We start from the raw sequence: 21,086 nt of genomic DNA on the forward strand, positions 1-21,086 counted from the left end.
GTTTTCCCCTCTCCTCGCAATCCCGTTCCGTCACACTTGTTCATTGGTAGAGTCCTTTCGAGCCACTCGCTCGCTCCAGAGATTTCCGGGACAGAGTATAAACGTAAGAGGAAGAAAGACAATGTAGGAGCGTGTTATTTCAGGACTCGCAAATAAATTATTATCGGAAATTGTTATTTTTTACTTTTCAAAAAGACACTTTGCATCCACATTCAGATAATCGCGACGATGAGGATGAATGATGATTGTGTGAAATTGATGAAAAGAGACTCGCAAAGAAATGTCCATGCCGAACCCAAGCCTCGAACCAGGAACCCTCGGGGGGCAAGATCGTGAGTATATCGCTCTATGCGTCACCGAGGAGGCTGAAGGAAATAATTGAAAAATATATTTCAGATGATCATTACTTTTCATCTTGTTCCGCAAATGCAAGTACAGTTTGATTCCTTAATGCGACTATATTACCTTCTATACACCTTGGACTGTGATTTGCAGACTAACGAGGCTCTGGCGCTTGGACCTTCAGCCAGTATAAGACTCTGTAGGACTTGTGCGTTGTGCCTTCCACATATGCTCATTATGATCCCTTCGTACATCTCATCATATCACTCGTCATCCCCATCGTCGTTTATTATTATTATTTGTTTTCTTCTTTTAAGTCCTCTTTATGCACAGATAGGCTAATCGGGCCTGGACCTACAGTTTAAAGTGGGATCCGAAACACTATGTGCTCCCACCGGTACCCCTTGATTACAACACGATGCGTTAACACTACGACATCAGAAAGGTTTTATAGCCAAAAGTGTCAGAAAAGCGACGTAAAATTCTAGGCTGTTCGGAAAAAAGCACTTAAGTAAAAAAAAATCAATTTTACAGCAGTCAGTTTGTACGTTTATTATTTTCCAATCAAACATTACAGACATGACATACACGTTAGATCATGACTGTTTAGAATCTTTACACATGACCAAATAAAATTATACTTATAATATTTTCTTCAATTGATTCAGTGAGACCTAAAAGAAGGCAAGAGAAAATTGCAGTTTGTGACTTGTGTGCCTTTTCCCGAAAACCCTACAATTATAATTTTAATCAATCAATCAATAGTTGCTTCTATAATTTGGAAATAATTTCAGATATAAATAAATTCTAATTTGTTATTGCCTTTCGATGTCAAATGTTTCGGGGTTCCGGAAGCACATTACACAATGATTGAGATTCCACTTAAACTGTAGGTTCAGTACTGATTAACATATCTGAGCCTAAAGTAGACCTAAAACTAACATTGTCAAACTCTGCGACCCTTTCATGCGAATACACTGTGCCTTCACATAGCGTTTTCCTGTAGATCAACAGTTCTGAACAGGTTCTAACTCTAAATTCTCTGCTAATATCCGGTCATGTAAATGAGCCCAAATCTAAATTTGCCCTTTTCCATTCCTGCTCCACGCACTTTTTATTTGCCTGTAGGAATCCCCCTTTCTCTTCCTCCCATCTTGGCATGACGCCATTACACTCCCTTATAAGCACTAATTTATATGCAGATTACTGTCAATTCAATTGTCCCTGAACAGTCCTTACAAAAGAGGCGCAACGATGTTTTTAGTAGGTATCTTACAGACGTTTCTGACTTCCAATATGAAGGGTTCCTTTACAGCCCAATTCCTTATGTATTTTATGACAGCAATATCACAAAGAAACTTATAATATACTGCGGGTAACTGCTGAGAGTTGAGATTGACTCGTTTGTTCCAGTCTCCAGTAATTTTAGTTCGAAATATTAGCGTATTGAAGGACGTGATATGCTTGCTTAAGCTTTTATTTTTTCTGGAAGCCGATGTATCCTTCATTAAAAATTGTCCTACATTCGGTCAAGGAAAAAGAAATGCCAAAGTTTGATAGCAAATGTCTGTTAGCGTGCGCATCAGTTAGTCTTTATCATGTCACTGTCTCTCTATGTGTATATCCTCTGTGTGTGTGCGTGTGTGTGTGTGTGTATCAGTACTCGAAGTAAGAGGGGATGGTATACCCCCAGCTAGCAAAATTTCGGCAAAGCATCCCCCCAGCTACCTCACTGTTACCATGTTACATGTTAAACCATAGGAACATCCCCTACCGAGCATCCTCCAGCTAGCAATTTAAACTTCAAGTGCTGATTATATATATATATATATACAGGGTGTTTCTGTGACCGTGTTATAGACTTGCAAAAATGATGGAAGGGAACAAACGCAACAAAATGAGATAGGTAACCCTGGTCCGGAAATGCTCCAGTCAAAAGTTACAAGCCAATATCTTCGAAGGGAAGGCAACCACGCGCAACGCGGAGGGGAACAATAACAGATGTCTGGGGAAGTGGGAAATAAACACAGAAGAATCACTATAGTGGCTTTAATGAGTAGTAACTGCAGCCATCATTACAGAAGTTCTTCAAAGTGCCCCCTGCCTCGATACAGGCGTTACAGCGTCGCAATAAGTTCTGTCGCGTTCGCTCTAATATCCCAGGAGTCGTTCGGGCCAGATCACAGGCTGCAAGGATTCTTGCCAAGACTTCCTCTGCATTACTCACAGGTGTCTCGTAGACAACACTCTTGAAATGAAACCACAAAAAAAAAAAGTGGGTCAGATCAGTTGAACGGGCAGGCCAAGCAACAGACCCGCCTCTCCTTATCCACAGCTGTGGGAAGGTCTGCGTCAGAACATCACGAGCACCAGCTACGAAGTGGGCTGAAACCACTTGCGTTGACGAACGAGAAGTGGGAAATGTTCCAATAACTCGGGGAGGATGTCTCTCAGAAACACAGTGCACACTGGTCCAGTTAATCGTGGCGGTAAAAGTTAAGACTCCAGGGCATGCGCGGTGGATTCTTTCCCCTTTCCTTTATGGTTCCCCTCCACGTTGTGCGTGGTTGCCTACCCTTCGAAGGTTTTTGGCTTGTAACTTTTGACTGGGGCATTTCCGGACTAGGGTTCCCTATCTCATTTTGTTGCGTTTGTTCTCTTCCATCATCCCTGCAAGTCTGTAAAACGGTCACAGAAACACCCTGTATGCAAATAGTGTACAGAGTTTGACAGATTTAAGCTACTGAGTTTATTTGTAAGATGATGGAATCATGGAAGGAAGAGTATTGCGAGAGGTACGGGACGGTGATCGTTGCCCCGCATCTCCACCATGATGTGTGACAAGGTTTCTGGCGAGGTACGAGGGATGTCACTTAGTGATGTAGCAGTAAAACAATGTCCAAGTGGGTTTTACAGGTTGTGGATATCCCTCCTTGACTCGGCGAAGAGGTAAGGAAGGCGGACGAGCAAAGCACACTCACCTAATCGGGCAGCGACCCCTCTGGCGTCTCGGACTCTGGTGACGTCCACCAACGAGGCAGTCACCCCGCACAGCAGGCGTTGGCTGTCGGTACCTGAACGGTGGCGCACGTCGACCGCGCGACCACGATAACGTTTTAACACTCCTGATGTTTCCCAAAAGTCCGGGGTACTTATTCGACTCGCCACGTGCCTTGTTTCTAAAGAGCTTGCAAGCTACTGTGTCACTACTTCCCTCTTTCAAGCAGGAAGAGCCACCTGGTAGTTGCAAGCTGGATTCTGTCTGGGAAGAAAGGTGCCGGTACTTTTAAAGTTGGTTTGTTATTGTGTTCATCATAAGAACTACTCACAATTTGTATAAGTGTAAATGACACACATACACACACACATGTTTTCGTTCAAATAAAATGTTATTAGTTTTATTCTTGTCTATAAAAAGGTGCCGGTACGGCGGACCGTTGAGTACCGCCAGAAAAAAAGCACTGTAGTCTATACAAGTATACATAACAGTGTTTCTACATATAAAGTGTCACTAATCTGTAACAATATTACACGTTGGTTGCTATTGTTTTATGAAGTAATGGAAGCAGGTCGAGACCTTTCACAAATGGAATTGTATAAAGGGGCCAAAATTGCAAAGCCGAGGTCGTCTGTTGGGTGAGGCGTATGACTGCATGCGGCAGATCAAGATTTCATTCCCGAGCTGAGTGACCTCAAGTAGAATTTTCTTCCGGCAGTGACCGCATGAAGCTGCACATCTAGTCTTAAATCCAATCAAGCCTGGTGCTGGTCATGTCACCTCCGCTATGGCCAAGTCCGATGTAACAATTTAACAAGAAATTTGTGTGTGGATTCTACATATATACAATTATGAAAGTAAGGGAATATTATCGAGGCTTTTATCAAACTGATAAAAATAATTACTGTGAATGTTTAAGTAATAAGATATAACAAACTCACCAAACTCAATAGAAAATTTTGTAGGATGAACAAAATTGCAGTTGCATCATTTTTTTGTCTTAACAGTTCAAGAGGTGAAAGTTAAATGTGCTGTAATGGTATTTTTTAGAAATTTCACTCTGAGAAAGAAATGTTAATATGCAGTGATTGTTTTCATAATCGAAGACCTTTCGTTTTATTTTTTCTTTATTAGAATACTTTGATAGATATTGTATATTTCAGGGGCCTCCCCGATGGCGCAGTTGTAGCGTCGTCGCCTTGTAATCAAGGGGTCCCGGGTTCGATACCCGGTGGAGGCACATAGTGGTTCGGATCTTACTTTAAACTGTAGGTCCAGTCCCGATTAACCTTACTATGCATGCAGTGGACTTAAAACACCAAATCAACCAACCAATCAAATCAAATCTATCTTTCAGTATCAAAATCATATTTCGTATACACTGTGTCTGGTTATATCGCACATGGCCATGTTCACACTATCATTGATGTCACACCTCAACATTTGTTCCCCGTAGACTTTCCAATTAATAGTGAGGTGAGAAACGATTATCTTCTCGCCTCTCTCTCTCTAACATGTAAAGTCCTCTTGATCAGATATCTGGCTGATCACTTCAACTCTTATCCTTTCTCATCCAAGCTTAGAACTGGCTGAGGTTCTTAACAGATTAATTGTGACAAAGATATGAATGCATAGTGGAAAGAGAAGTGAGAGAAATTCTAGAATTCCGGCGTTGTTGGTGATGAGCATTTATCATGGAGGTAAAATGCCTAGCAATAATTTTCAGAAACTTTCGTTAGACACATGTCTTCTTCACCATGGATTCTAGCATAAAATGTGTTTTTTAATTTGTTTTTATTTGGAAAATAATCCGTCAATTCAATTGTTTAGCTTTCCTGTCCATAACCGCACTGTACCGATTGTATTATGCAGATTAATGCTGTAAATTCAAAACTACATCCCTGAAAGTTATGAAGCCAATTTAATACTAATTTTAATATTCATGTTCTCGTGTATTAATAGCATTCCTGTAACCAGTACCAATAATGGTGCATGTCATAATCATGTATACATTCGCGAATTACTACAGTGAACTGCAATGTAGAGAGAGAGAGAGAGAGAGAGAGTACATACAAATACAGTACAGTATATCCAATCTGGTCATTCTGGGTTTATTCAGAACTTCTGCATGTAATAATTTTCTTGTATCTTCTACAGTGTGTGTGTACGTACGTGTGTGTACGTACGTGTGTGTTATGGATGTCCTTCTGAAGTAATAAACCATGTTAATGCCACATTTTGTTTATGTAATCATCATGTTTAAGCGTCACATGCATGCGTACGAACAAACACATATCAGAATTAACTAACCTCTATGAGCCACCGGAATTATCAAGCCAGGTGTACATCATAGAAACATAAACCTATCATTTGTACAACCACGTGCAGAAGTGTGTTAGGTTACATTTCCTTGTAGCCAGGCAACACAAAACACACAACAATCCTCCACAATGCAAGACATGCAAGGAGTTACTTTAAGAAAGGATGCCGTATTTAGGCTACTTAATTGATTCCATTGATTTAGTTTATTTAACTTCGAATTTCTGCCACTTTTAGCTAATCTCGATGATGGAGATTAAATGGATAATGTGACAATCACAAACACCCATGAACACAGGCCGCACAGAGTATTATACTGGCTGAGAGTCCAGACGCCAGGGCCTCAAGTCGTCGTCTTGAAATCAAGGGGTCCCGAGTTCGATACCCGATGAAGGCACACTATAAACTGTAGGTCCAGTCCAAATTAGTCTACCTGTGCATAAAGTGTACTTAAAACAACAACTCAACCCAAGCCAGAGCCTCATTAGTGGAAGATACCATATTTGCATTTGTGCTATATTTCATACAAAATGTTTCTCGAAAAAACTCCTTGAAAACCGATTGATTATTGAGAGCACATGTAAATAATTTGCAGAATTCAAATATAGTTGTGAGAAATCTTGGTATCTACGCACCAATGCGGACGTTTATGTATTTCTATTTTTTTAGGTCGACCAAAAAGCTGTTCCTTGCAATTACCACTTACGTATATACACATTCTGCAAAATTATGGCTAGAAAATATTCTTGGTACATCCAATGATAATCAAGCTGTCACGAAAGGCAAATGTCCTTTTTTATATATATCGCAATATGAAGTTTAAACAATTGTATGTTTAGTTAATAATTATAGATGAAATCTTGATTTTTTTTGGATTTTGATTGTTCGACTATTCAGCAAAATTGCTTTCTGCAAATACGTGTTCTGAAATATTAAGAATACTCTGAAGGAAATACAGTTGTGTGCTCTATAAAAAGGTGCCGGCACGGCGTACTGTTGCGTACATCCAGAAAAAAAAGCACTGCTTATAATACTTAACGCAAATGTCTGTGACTGAAATGAAATTATATGTGTGAAATAGATCATTTTAGGCCAACCAGCACGGTCCCCTCCTGCCGCCCATCCTGTGATGTGCCGTGTGACACCGGTGTGAAAAGAGTCGCGTTTCACTTGTCTCGTCAGCGTGAAATCTTCCTTTGGCATCAGTTAGAGCTGAACTTTCAATGTGAAATATTTTAAATGCAAATTTCTTATGCATTAGCGTATGGATATGCTTTGACGACCTTCGGTTTCTTAAGAAAATGTGCCTCCGTAAGTAGTGCGAATCTTCATGGTAAGTGAAGATGACGGCCATTATTGCCACGCTTCCTCTTCCATGCGGGCTGCGTTGCAGCTACTGCAATATTCCTCTTCGACTTTTTAAAGCTCAGGAGCCATTATAGAAAGCTTTAATCTGCGTTTAATGTCTGACTTAACGACTTTTACACGTTCATGTGCCGAGAGGTGAGAATTTCCTACTTCTTCTATATTGAGATCACGAATGCCGACCATGTTTTAAGACCCTTAATAACTTACACGAGGCTGTAACTTGAGAACAAGTAGACCACGCATACAGTAAGTTCGATGAATGGTTAACTTGCACTTGAATATCCGGTTGTTTTCTTCTGTAATTCATATTTGCAATGTGTGAATTTGTTTGTACACGAAATAAAATATGGGACGCCCCCGATCGAAGAGGGGTAACGCTGCTGCCTTGTAATCAAGGGGTCCTAGATTAGATATCTGATGGAGCCACATTGCACATTGTTTTCCATTTTGAACTGTAGGTCCAGTCGAGGTAAGCCTATCTTGGGCATAAAGTGAACTTAAACATACAAATAAACGAAATAAAACTACCAAAATGCGAAATTCTGATATCAATAGATAAGAAATGTAGAAAAGAAAATTACAAAAAATGACCTTGTGCCAAATAACACGAAAAAGGAAATAAAAATTAAACTACATACTGTATATGCTTAAGGAGCTTTCATTCTAGGCTGTCATGTATGCCATTGGAAACCAATCGGTAATACACAAATGCGGATGATTTGATTTTTTGTTATTTAGCGTCGCTTTTCTGACACTTTTCACTAATCATGAGGATGAATGATGAAATTAATGAAAAGACACAAAGAACACCAATGCCCAGGCTGGAGTTTGAACCCGGGACCCCTGGCGTCGTAGCGCGCTGTGATAACCACTCCACCGCGGAGGTCGGCTATGTGTATGTATGTATGTGTGTGTGTGTATGTGTGTCGTGCCATGACTCTTTCGTGTGAAAATTGCGTTTGTTTCGTAAGGATCGATTCAAGGGCCGTGCCAAGTGAAGTGTCATATGTACGACGTCTCCCGGTGACATGAAAGTTTCCCCTCCAAGGCTAAAGAAGGAAAGTGTAACTAACCTAACCACTGTTATTTGAATTATGATTATTTTCCGGTTTAAAGGTGACTTCAAGTTGCTTTTTAAAGGTACGTACTACAATGCTATATACACTGATTCTTATGATGATGATATTGTTGTCACATATTTAACATTAATAGTTGTAACCACATTTCATCTGAGAGACATATTACGGAATAGTTGCGTTACGTACGACTTGTCAAAGTGACGAAAAGTAAATATCTGTCCGGATGCAGCAAGTATAACGTATCCAATGCCAATAACTGGTTGAAAAACACAATAATGAAACCAAATTAATTGGAAAAGGGTGCATGAACATCCGAATGTAAAACTAAGTACATCTATAATAAATGAATATGGTAATGTCGGTAAGGATGGAAAATATTGGATTGATCTTGCCCAGGATAGGGACAGATTGAAGGCTTGTGTTGCTGCAGCCATAAACGATCGGGTTTAAGAAGGCTAGAGAGTTAGTTAGTTTATAATGATATGTATGAGAACTGTTCCAGGGTATTGTAAGATAATTATTGTTGTTGGTGGTGTTATTGATTTTCAAAACACAAAACGTACAATCTCTTCAAGGATCCCAGCACAGTTTTGCGGGAAGATATTTGTGTTCTCGTTGCCTTGTGAAGTATCCCGCAATATTTCATATTAACACACTATCCAATAATGCCCGAACTGCCTTTACGTTTAGTAGCGTTACCTGAACTGCCACACTGAATTGTTATCTCTGTAAAACGATTAATATAATTATTTCTTCTTTCCAGATTCAGTACTCGAACCAGCTCTACCTCGAAAAAAGAAATACCCAGAATTGGCCTACAGAACGCATGAGTTTCTCGCAATGTCCGATGGAGGTTCTGACGACTCATTGGATTCGACTGTTAGTTTTGATAGAGCAAGGGTACGTAAACACAATTTGTAACCACTTGTAATTATTCTTTACATCTGCATGATTCTTTTTTGGCACATGTTTCATTTTTACGTCCACTAACAAAGGAACAGCAAGATTAACAATACGCACCCACTAAAATGTACAAGTTTGTGTCCTTCACTGCGACAAAAATTTGCTAAACTATTGAATGTTTATTGATTTTTCAAGTTGCACTTTTGTAGCCTGATAAGCAAACTCCATGGACGGAAAATGTGGGTCAGATTTTATCTAAGCAAGACTAGCATTAAGTTCGTGACATATTTTGAAAGGAATTCAACAGGAGTAAAGAAAAAATTCCATTAATCATGTGCATGAGATTGGAATATCAAATATGCACGCGAAAGCGACTAGGCACGGTAGCATAAAATCAAAACTATCACATATTCATCTTGTAACATGGTCTTTAAAAACTTTACATAGTCTGCAGTAACGTTCAGTTATTTGTCTATTGGCAGTGTGGATGTCTTACTAATGTTTCTACATTTATTCATACGACTGCATCGAGAGGGCCGCTGGTGTAATATTTAGGGGGCACCCAGCAGGCTCTTGCAATAAAACAAAATGTCAAGGCGGGAAGGAAAATATTATTTTGGCCCTTCCCGCATTTTTAGTAAATTATAAAAGCAATTTTAACTTACACAATGCTGTTGGAGTTGTGAAATAATTATTTTCCCTTTTATTTTTAATATTTTTGGTGAGCATAAAGCGTTGATCATATATTTTAAAATCTGATGAACTTTTATTCAAAATTTCTCCTCTCCATATCATGTGTGGCACGTTTCGCTCCGTACCAGCACAAACACAGGATGCATAATTTTCTTAATCGTCACAGTATTTTAAAAAAATGCATGCTGCACTTCAACATTCACTCCAGAATATTGGAGAAATATTTAATGATGTGTGTGTAACTGTTAACTTTTAATTTGAACGGTGGAATTATTTCACGCTATATCCAACACTTTGGTAGCACCTGCATGCTAGTGTGTAATCCCCTGCCAGCGAAACATGTTGAATTAGACCATAGATCGATTCTTGCATGTGTATAAGTGCAATGCGGTATGGTAAGGGGGATGACGGAGTCACCACTTCTCTCTCTGTCAAATATTTCCATGGAGAACATTATATTATACAAGTGTATTTTATTATTATTACTATTTAATTGGAATTTCTGCACACTGTATACCTATAGAAATGCATTTTGTTAATGTTGTAATATGTAGTAGAAACCGATTCTTTAGTTTTTGTATTTTGTGTGTGTTCCAGTTGTAGATAACAAAACAAAAATATTAACTATATCAGTTTGATACAGTTGAAAAGGTGAAAAGCATTGACCATTACAAAGGAGATCGTAGCCATCCCAGTTTCCCCAGGCGCCACTTAATTGATATATTTAACTGGTTATTGACGTGTCATAATTATAACGATAATGGGGCTGATGATGGATAACAATAATAATGCATGGAAATTATAGCTAATAAATTTAATATGAAGTATTGAGCAACTTAAAACTAATACCTGAAACTAAGGCTTTTTTATCTCCAAGAAGTATAAAGCTAATTCTTATTAAAATCGCATCTAACGATGGATCTAACAAAAGAGCAGCCGAAAAGACATTACATTTTAAACTACAATTAACATAATTTTATTATCAGTCTTGTTACTAATCCTCCTACCAATCAGTACAATAACTTCCTTTACTGAACCTTTTTCGAAAGTGCCTGTATGCCAAGCCCCACTTGTACATTCATGTTGAGATAAATTTGATAAATTTGCATATAAATTTGATAAATTTGCATATACTTCAACTGTCCAACCTTATATAATGTGACACTTTATCTGAACAGGAGTGTTCCTTGTACACAATTACCTGTGGTGTCCTAGAAAAGGATGATGCATTACTTCAGATGCTGTATGAAAATATATTTCGTAAACTACATAGTCTGATTCTGTGAGACGATTAGATTATGAAGTACTACACCAACAAAGAAGGAATTATTCTGATAATGCACTATGGCACATCCTAGTAACTGCTACACAACATTCTCCAAACGAAATGAGGGGGGGAAATGTGAAGATATTTTTTTTTTATACTAGGTATATATATATATATATTCAGTTTCACTGACGTTAACGTACTAATTCAAGAAAAATACAACGATGGTTCACATGTACGTTACTACTTCGACATTGTGAAAATTGCAAACATTAATAAGTGTCCAGATTTTTATTTTTGTTATTTTGGGCTAATAGCGACGAGAATGAGTGATGTTATGATGAAAGTGATGAAAGACCACTCGCAAAGAACACCCATTCCAGAGCAATTTCATCACATCACTCATACCATCTTCGCGATTAGCCAAAAGGAAGTGGCAGAAAGCGAAGTAAAATAAACCAAATCAATCAATCGATCATCACTCATTCTCATCGTCGTGAATAGACACAAGTGGCAGAAAAGCGATTTAATTAACAAATATCACAAATGTTAATACATGGCATAGTACTCAGATTGGGTTACAAAAGAAACACCTCGCAGAAATAAAGAACATTAATAATTCGGAAAAATGTCCCTTGCGATATTATTTTCTTTACAATTTCAGAACTTCCCAAAGTGAATTCCCTAAATTGGCATTTTATCCGTAATGTTTTCCTATTGTTTCATTTTTCACTTATTTGAGAGTGCGCCTTCGTGATCTTCAGCGTAGCTTACAAGCTTGCAAGGGTAAATGAGCGAACTAAGTGATGGCAGTTCGCGTGTTGCTTTTTGATAGGACTGAAGACTGAATGTTTTGGGCCTTCTAATTATATCGTGATATTTTCCCAAGGGTGGTAAGTATGGGTGAAATGGAAGATGAGATATTTAATAGGGAAACAGTTGAAGACAGAAGCAGCAGTTGAATATTGAATGAAGGCTGCGAGGGTAAATACACAAGGGATTCAAGTTCTGTTAAATTAACGGAAAGGTGATTAACCTCGTGTTGAGTATCGTGGGACATGTTGATCTAGTCTTGAAATTTCGGATTCATAAAGTGAATATCTTAGCATCATGGTCCCTGATTCGATGAGAATACAGATTCCCATGCTTCATATCCATTGTAAAACTCTTGAAGCAGTGCAGCTTCCTTTCTTAGCTTTGATTAATTGATTTGGTTAATTTGCTACTTTTGGCTAATCACAGATGACGATGGGATGAAATTGATGAAGGGACACTCACAAAGAACACCAATTTCCAGGTCAGGATTCGAACCCGCTCCCCCTACACTAATCACTCCGCCGCGGAGATCGGTTGAAATTTAGAGAATCCTTTGCCTTGTGAATAGCACCGTACATCCCCGGTTCTGGCTTCAGTGGACATGGTGTGATGAACACCAAAATCAATCTTCTTTAACCTGGGAAATGGGTGAAAAGGTTCATAGCTATGGCCAAATATTTCGGGAATCGAACTCTTGTCTCCCGCAAGGCAGTCAGGTGCCAAATCGACTAAATCACGCAGCTCAAACATTTGTGTTATTGATTGATTTGGTGCCGAGAATATGTGGACCACTATTTCAATACCTCCTAAATGATTTCATGCTAGATTTTATTTGTGAGTAAATATATTTTAAAACTGTTTCCCGTGTCTGTGGAGCAACGCCGCGCCGGGCGAAAGAAAGCAGTGCAGACTGCTGTAAACGTCTTTCAGCGCCGGTCACGTTGCCCCCTCCATGCAGTCCTTTTCCCTCTCGTGCGTTCATTGGTCGAAGCCTCTCGAGTCACTACTTGCACAAAGAACTTTCTTTCGTTCGCTTGCTCCACATACTCCTGGCACAGAGTGTAGATCAATGGGTTCTGATAGTTCGTCATAAATCTTGCGGGTTCACAAACAATAACATTTTGTTCTAGAGTAATTACTTAGATCACCAAAATTCACTCAATCTTGTGGGAATATAAGTCAGCTCCTACCATTAGCAACACATTTAAAACCTCTCCAGTTGCTTAGTGGTAACGTTGTCGTTTAGAAAGATAACAATTGCCTTTCATCTTGAAACACCTTAGCCAATTTCGCTCAAATACAACAGAACACCAATCACGACAGCTCCTTTCAAGTATGGTGCTCACCCACTTGCGCTTAACTTTGTCCTTCACCAGAGACCTTTTCGCTATCGTACATTTAAAATGAGCCCAGAGAATTATAGTTTTTTGCAGATTAAAAATCCTCAAGTTTCTTTCACGGCAGCATCTAACAGGTATGGTACTCAACCACTATCCGTTCCCTCCTCCCGTCCCTAATGAATAATATTGTATCCCGTCGATTCTTTCTCCCTCTCTTTCTCTTTCGGTCTAACTTTCTCCATCTTCTCTCACTCCTTCTTGACGTTATCATCTTTCTTGTTTCTCGGTCTCTCTCTCTCTTCTCATTTTTTCTGTCTCTCTCTCTTCCTCTCGTCTCCACTTTATCTCTCTCTGTATCTCCCTTTCTCACTCTGACTTTCTGCTCCTTCCCTCTCTCATTCTTGACGTTCTCATATTTCTTTTATTCTTCTGTCTCTGTCTCTCTTTTATCTTTGTTTCTACCTCTCTTTCGCTCTTTCCCGCTGGCTTTGTGTGTGTTCTCTCACTTCCTCTATCTCACTTTCACATATCTTTCTTTTTCTCTCTCTCTCTCCTTTTCATTATCTCTCTCTTTTTCTTTATCTCCTTTGTTTTTATATCTCTTTCCCTCTCCTTCTCTCTGGCTTCCTGCTCTCTCTCTCTTTCTCCCTCCCTCTCTCTGTAATGACCCTTTCTTTCTCTCCTTGTTTTTCCCTTTTCTATCTCTTTCTTCTCTCTCTCTCTCTCTCTCGCTAACATTCTCTTTGGTTTTGTCGCTCTCTCTCTCTCTCACACACACTGAGAAAGTGAAAAAGAAAAAACTCACGACAGCTCCTAACAGAAAGAAATTGCGAGCGCTAGAGGGAAGGAGAGAGGGGAAGGAAGAAAGAAAAATAAAAGTTATTTTCACAACAGCTCCTAACAGGCGTGGTATCCAAACACCCACCTTTCTTTCTCTCCTCATGTTCCTCTACACGTTCTCATCTTTCATTATTTTCTGTCTCCTCCTCTCATCTTTCTTTATTTATCTTTTTCTTCTCTTTGTTTATATGTCTCTTTCTGACTTCCTGCTCTCTCTCTCTCTCTCTCTCTCTCTCTCTCTCTCTCTCTCTCTCTCTCTCTCTCTCTCGCTGAGATTATATTTTTTCTGTCGTTCTCTCTCTCTCTCTCACACACACACACACACACTGAGAAAGTGAAAAAGAAAGAAAGAAAAATATAGAAGAGAAGGGAGGTATTCGCTTCCCGTGTTCGAACCATTCACTTTCAGAACTTCAGAGCATCTGCAATAACCAACATGTTACGTACCAGTACTACGACATTAATTTCTCCAGATGTTTTTGTTTTATTTTAACAAGATAGTTCGTGGAAAAAATAACACTTAATTTTTCTTCCATTTTTTCTCTCCTTGATACCCAAGGTGTTCTTAGTGTCTGAGATAGAAGACGATGTTGCGTTACTTTCACCCTTTTCAAGACTTAAATTTTTGCGCATGTGTGTGTGCACTATGTGAACAGAAGAACTAAATTTTCTGCATGTTTATAGATTTATGTACATTCTGTGTGCTGCCGTGTGCACATATCAAATGTTTCCTCGCTCATGTCAATGAGCCAGTCTAACCGAAACCGTAGCTAGAGCGGGAAATATGATGGACATGGCCCACCTCTAGAATTTTCACTATATCACTGAATCTAACCCAATTAATACTTATGGCTAATATAGTAAAACTTCTTCTAACAGGACACGTCTGAATAGCTGACATCTCTAAAGGAAAGGTGGTAAGAGTTTTAGATAAGAGGATCATCTTCCCATACACTGAAGGGTGTAAAATGGCGATACGTGTCGACGCACCGAAAAATTTTAAATCATCAATCAATCTAAAAGAAAGGCATATTCCCATGGAGTGAACAATGACATGTGGTATATATATATTACCAAATATTTCACAAACGTTTAGTTCAGACAACGTCTTGAATTTCATATTTTCGGAGAACGACTGCTCATTATTAATAACCATCGTACTGAGTAGAAACAAAGATTGATTGATTTGGTTTCTTTTACTTCGCTCTTCTGCCACTTTTGGCTAATCACGAAGATGAGAATGGGTGATGATATGAAATTGATGATTCAACGTGCCTCTCAGGCTGATTATTTTTCATCATACGTTAAGCTTTAATTATAATTTTCGTCAAATTATTGAAACCCTAGGGCCCAATTATCCAATCTTGTTGGTTGAGTTGCAGCAGCTAATGTAGAATTATTTCCACCGAATCCGAGATCGAATTAATGCTGAGAAATGCCAGTCGCTGAGTTCGTGCGTCACGCTGTCTTGAAGATGCGATGAATTTCCCCTCCGTTCTTGGAAAGCGACAATTCGCGTCGGTGTACGTGTCAGCGATTGCAAACGTGCAAGGAAAATCGCAGTAGTTCGCCTGCTGCTGGGAAACCTTTCTTGCTTGCGTTCTACAGTGAATGTAAGTAGGTACGAGACCTAGGGTAACATTGGCAACTTACTAATGAAGAAGGCAAGCATATACGTATAAACAAAGTTGTGTTCTTCAAAATTCTTTTAGATTTTGTCATGAACGGTGCAGTATTTACAGAGTTTGAGACTCGACTCTATCCCTTGTTTACTTGAAATCCCCTCGGTTATACCTCATTATCAAAAACATGTGCTCATGTTTTTGATAAACTGTCTAGAACAATTGTGCCTAGTTCCTTTAACTAATTACTTAAACATACTAATAATATCAAATTTTCCAAACGGTTAGGAATTCGTAGTTCATTAATTAATAAGATACATGCCCAGATTGACGTTATGATTTATATTAAGTATTATTAATATGGTGAAGCCGCGGTAGCTCAGTCGTTATGACGTCTGGCTACCATGCGAGAGACCGGGGTTCGATCCCCGGCGGAGAAGAACCAGGATTTTTTTTCCCATGTTCAAGAAGATCCGGCGCCTACCCAGCGTCGTATAAAGTGAGTACCTGGGGGTAAAGGCGGCCAGGGCCGTGGTGCTGATCAAATGACCCCCACCTTCGACCGTGTTCAAGAAAGTGTGGGGCCCTAACCCTACGCTTTCATGGCGTGGTGCATAGCACAGGGGAGCACTTTACTTTTTTTTACTTTTATTAATATGGCGACCCATCCTTCTATTAATTTGTTATGTGAAATTAGCTTGTTAAATAGTGTAATTGATTGATCATATATAATTTTTGTCGGATTCTTTGAGCTTGATATTTCCTACACCGGTGGTCACTGATTCGAATCCAGGCCTGGGTGTTCTTTGTGAGTGCCCCTTCATCGATTTCATCATATCAGCACCACATCATTGTCGTTGCGATTAGCCAAAATCGGATGAACAGCGACGTAAAGTATCTTAATTAAATCCAATCACTCAATTTCCTATATGCCTATTAACTGAACACGTATTATTGGATATCAGTGCAGTTGCCATGCTGAGGACACATGGACTTCACATGTTGCCGATTCATACAGTTAATTTGTGATGGACATTCACGGTGTGCTTTATTTACCAATTGTTGATAATTGCACACAAATATTCCTTTAGTCTGCACCTTTTGGGTACGCTCCACTTTAAATATGAGTGCATACCAGTACACAGCCAAGCTCTAATCGTCACTGATAAAAAAAAGAAGTGATTAGTTAGTTGGCAAAGTAAAATCATATTCTGTAGCCTATGTCAACTACAGTCTGTCCGGGAATCTCTGGAGCAAGATAACGAGAACAAGTCTCTGCGCAAGTTGTGACTCGAGAGAGCTCGACCAATAAACGCATGAGGATGGAAGTGAAAACGCAGCTGCAGCAAACAGCCGTTCGCAGCAGAGCACAATGATTTGCTCTGCACACTCGCTTTCTTCCCTTCTCTATCGTTATGTCCGGACGTCCTCCACAGCTTCCCGAGACAGGTTAGCAAGACGTTTATCTCAAAGGTTCCTGTGAAAGCCCACGAAAAAGAAGCAAATAGCGGTTGAACCCATTGTCAATCCTTCACGCCTCTTTTTTTGGAGGGAGGAGAAATGGCAAGCACAGTCCACCCACTCATGTTTTACTCTCGTGTTCAAAGCCGTGGCAGAGTGGTTAGCGCAGCGCGCTACGACACCGGGGGTCCTGGGTTCGAATCCCGACCTGGGCAGAGGTGTTCTTTGTGAGTGTCCCTTCATCACTTTCATCATATCATCACTCATCCTCATTGGCGCAATTAGCCAAAGTGCCAGAAAAGTGACGCTAAATTACAAAAATCAAATCAAGGTCTAGCTTTAAGTTCACTTTTCTGCCCAAACAGACCAATCGGGATTGGCCTTCAGTTGAAAGTGGGATCCGAACACTATTCAATGTTTCTCTACCGAGGGTCGAACCAGGGACACCTTCGTAACAAGATGACAGCTTTGAGACTACACCATAAGGCTTGATTCACATCTACGCTCAAGCAACACTCGGGTCACTCTCCCCTAACGCTCCGCTCCGCTCACAGTCATGGGCTATCCACACCAGGGTGCGAAATCATCACCAACAATCTTGGCCTCAAAAATCGCCCCCACCAAAAATTTTCGGGGGGATAGTTTTTGTTACAACAAACAAAACATAAATAATTACTTTTAATTTCAAATATACTGTACTAAGAATAATATCGAATACATATACAAATTAGTGTAGTTGTGAGTGTTCAATGCTTTTTCTCTCTCAAGAGATCATTAACAAATCTACATCAATACGCACAATAAAAGTAAATAAAGAATGCAAAACAATAATAACTATGAAATGTAATTGATTTATATTAACATAAAGCAAAAACTCAATAAAAACTTACACATAATAAAACCACTTCAACTATTTCATAATTTATTAACATTTTTAACCAGTTAGTAAAGGACGTAGTTTGCTACTTTATAATATTAATATCTGATATATTTTAACGAATTTATTTATTTTTGGGTAATTAATAATAATAATAATAATATATTTTTAATTTAGTAATTTAATTTAGTATTTTTTTTACTTTTAATAACATTATAAATATGTATATCATATAATTTATATGTATGTTTGTGGGGAGGGGGTTTGTAGATTAAGATCTTTCTCCCCCCCACCTGTCTTAAATGATTTCGCACTCCACACTAGCGGTCAAGCTTCGCTCCGTCAAGGTACGATCAACGTGAGTCTGGTTTTGGTTTCCTTGCAGAGTACACTGATTTTTCTGTATAAAAAACCTGCCGATTGTGCTAACTACAATGTTTAAGAGATTTTCAACGACGGACTTGGCTGTTGCAGCATTGGCGTTAATTAGAAGAAAATGACAAAGAAGAAAAATAATTGCGAAAGCGGGAATTCATTGACTTGGTTGATTTACTTCGCTTTTATGCCAGTTTTGACTAACCGTGAGGATGAGAATGAGTGATAATATGATTAAATTGATGAAGGAACATCACAATGAACATCCATGCCCAGGCCGGGATTCGAACCTGGTGTCGTAGCAAGCTGTGCTAACCACTCGGACAGGAGGTCGGCTATTATAAATATAATGTTGTTTGTAGATGTTATACTTTTGGTTTGAAACCGGCAATCGTATATTTGCAACTACAATGTGCGAAACTCTAAATGTAAACACAGATCTAGGTCTGACATGAAAAATTTCGGGCTCATTGTTTCATACTGACATTGCTGACTATTTCTTTTATTAGAAAGTTTCCGATACACACGTGACAAACATACATCAGGTTGTAAGCCTAGTTTCAAGGACCCAATTGTTACGCACATCGTGTGAAACGTGACCTCCCTTGACTTAAAAAAAAAATAGGGAGTAATTTTCTATAGTTTTCCGTAAACGAAGAACAAGTTCCTTGTTAATCTTGATTCAGGGCTAGATATCAAGAATGATTTTTTTTCCCCTTGGCAGACCACCTCGTCCTCCACCACCTTTCCCTTTGCACACACAAAAATGACAATTTGGTTGTCCGGGAAAATATGACCGTCAATAGGTTAGCTTTTCGATTTAAGGATTTTAATTGATGCAACGGGTTGGAAAAAGGTCGTTACAACTAGTGTTTATGGATCATATTTGTGGTTAGTCCCATACTATTTTTTTTTCATTGGCTATAATTGTAATTTGGTTGTTTGGGTCAGTTTATTTTTCTTAAATTTCTTTTATTCGGGATCATGAAATCACATATTTTGACCGATGTTTTACAAACAGAATTTAAAGGAAAATATTGTGGGATTTTTTTGCTCAATCAATTTTACATATCATTACTCGCCTTTTTCTGTGTTTCAATAGGTTTGCCTTCTGACGGCTCATCTTCTACGCACAAAAGTGGGTTACGTATCCTCTGCAACGGGGCTGAAGACTGCTAGCGAACTGTATCAGACGTTCACATCAACGATCAAGCTTAGCAAAGTCAAGCTCCACCCCCTCACACTCCGGTCAAATATTATTTCCATCCGATCGTGACCGGACCCCGAGTTGAGCGCAATCGAATGAACTTTGACCGGAGCGCCAGGTGTGAATGCTTCTCTTTAAAATTCATTCAACAATATTTGACCAGACCAAAGGGGAAGGGTGATCTGAGCGTTATTGGAGCGTAGATGTGAATCAAGCTTAAGGGCTCTCGCCCTTCTAGGTAATGGGACTCCACACACACATTAGATACATATATGCACACGAGCACGCCCGCACACACACACACACACACACACACACACACACACACACACACACACACACATTCTTGCATGTGGTTTACCAATAATTTCTGATCATCATTATATGCGATCTTTTCTTCATCTTTGATCTTCTGCACAAAGCATATAAGATTTTTAAGAGGGAGAGGTGCGATTTTCTATTTAAGCTATGGATAACCCATACAGTTGTTTGTGAGCTTGCTCCTCTTTAATTAAACACACATTTTATTAAGTTAATTAATATTTTTTAAACTGTGAGAATACATTTCTAAAGGGTGGTGTACGATCCATCAACAGCAGACATCGGTCGAAAACCTTGCTCCCCTCCCTTTTACAAACAGCTGATTCTTTGGTGGTTCCATATCAGGTGAGTAGGAAGGGTGTTGAGCTTTTCTATGTGATGGCAGCAATATGCGTTCAAATCTTAAACTCTACCCGCCTTTTCCTTTGCTACAAGTATATTTGGAAGCTTTCATTCAATGATAAAAGCGCTGAATATTGCATGTGTATAATTTTGCCATTCACAGCTGGTCATCTCCTTTGTGTGGGTGATACTCATTAAGGTCAGTGTTTTGCTAGCTGCTAAGAGCGTATAATAGGAATAGTTCTGCTTTCTATTGCGTTGCTTGCGCTAGTAAAATGCATAGATATAGTTTTCCGGTTGTATTGAGATGTTTAGCAACAGTGGTATAATGACAGTAACTGTCCCAAATTACTCATCCATCCATACCAACCTAACATTGCAGTGGTTATAAGCAATGACCATTCGCTGTATGTAAAAAAAAATAATGTTCGAGGGGAAGCCAGAAAGTAAATATTCTCAACTTATTTCTCTTTATATTATGGCTTTACGCATCTAAAGTGTTTTTCACATTGTATCCTTGTCTGTTGAAGTATTGTAATCATTGCTCGAAGTGAGGGGTAATGCGGGAGGGATATTTCCCCAGCTAGAATTTTCACAAAGCTCCCCTCCCAACTGTCTCACCTTCACCATGTTAAACCATAGGAGTATCCCCCAGTTAACTCAAAGGCTCGACCAAACATCCCCCCAACTAGCAGTTTCCATTTCAATCTAATCACTCTAATCAAACCTTGCTGGTCTTGACCGTAATTTTAAAATATTACTCTAAAAAAAGGTAAAAATCTGTGATATTTCAAGCAGCCGCGTTGTCAATGTGGTGTACTTCTGTAGTTGCCTAGAGTCCTGCCTGATGTGCTATCCTAGTTGCTCATAAACTCTGCTCCATATCGTGTTATGTGTTGCGTCTCAAATGGCTCTA

General features: G+C 39.2%; 1 protein-coding gene across 6 annotated transcripts in view; it reads left to right on the forward strand.

Annotated features, from left to right (window-relative positions):
• Window positions 1-21,086, forward strand: part of LOC145984273 (uncharacterized) — a 466,606-nt gene that overhangs the window by 344,082 nt on the left and 101,438 nt on the right. For all 6 annotated transcript variants that reach the window (XM_083117902.1, XM_083117903.1, XM_083117905.1 and 3 more), the window contains one exon: window positions 8,870-9,006. In XM_083117902.1, coding sequence (XP_082974028.1) covers window positions 8,870-9,006 — 137 coding nt within the window. The remainder of the gene's footprint in view (window positions 1-8,869; window positions 9,007-21,086) is intronic.

Source organism: Lepisma saccharinum, chromosome 2 (assembly GCF_977018435.1).
Source record: "Lepisma saccharinum chromosome 2, izLepSacc3.1, whole genome shotgun sequence".
Classification (NCBI taxonomy): Eukaryota; Metazoa; Arthropoda; class Insecta; order Zygentoma; family Lepismatidae; genus Lepisma; species Lepisma saccharinum.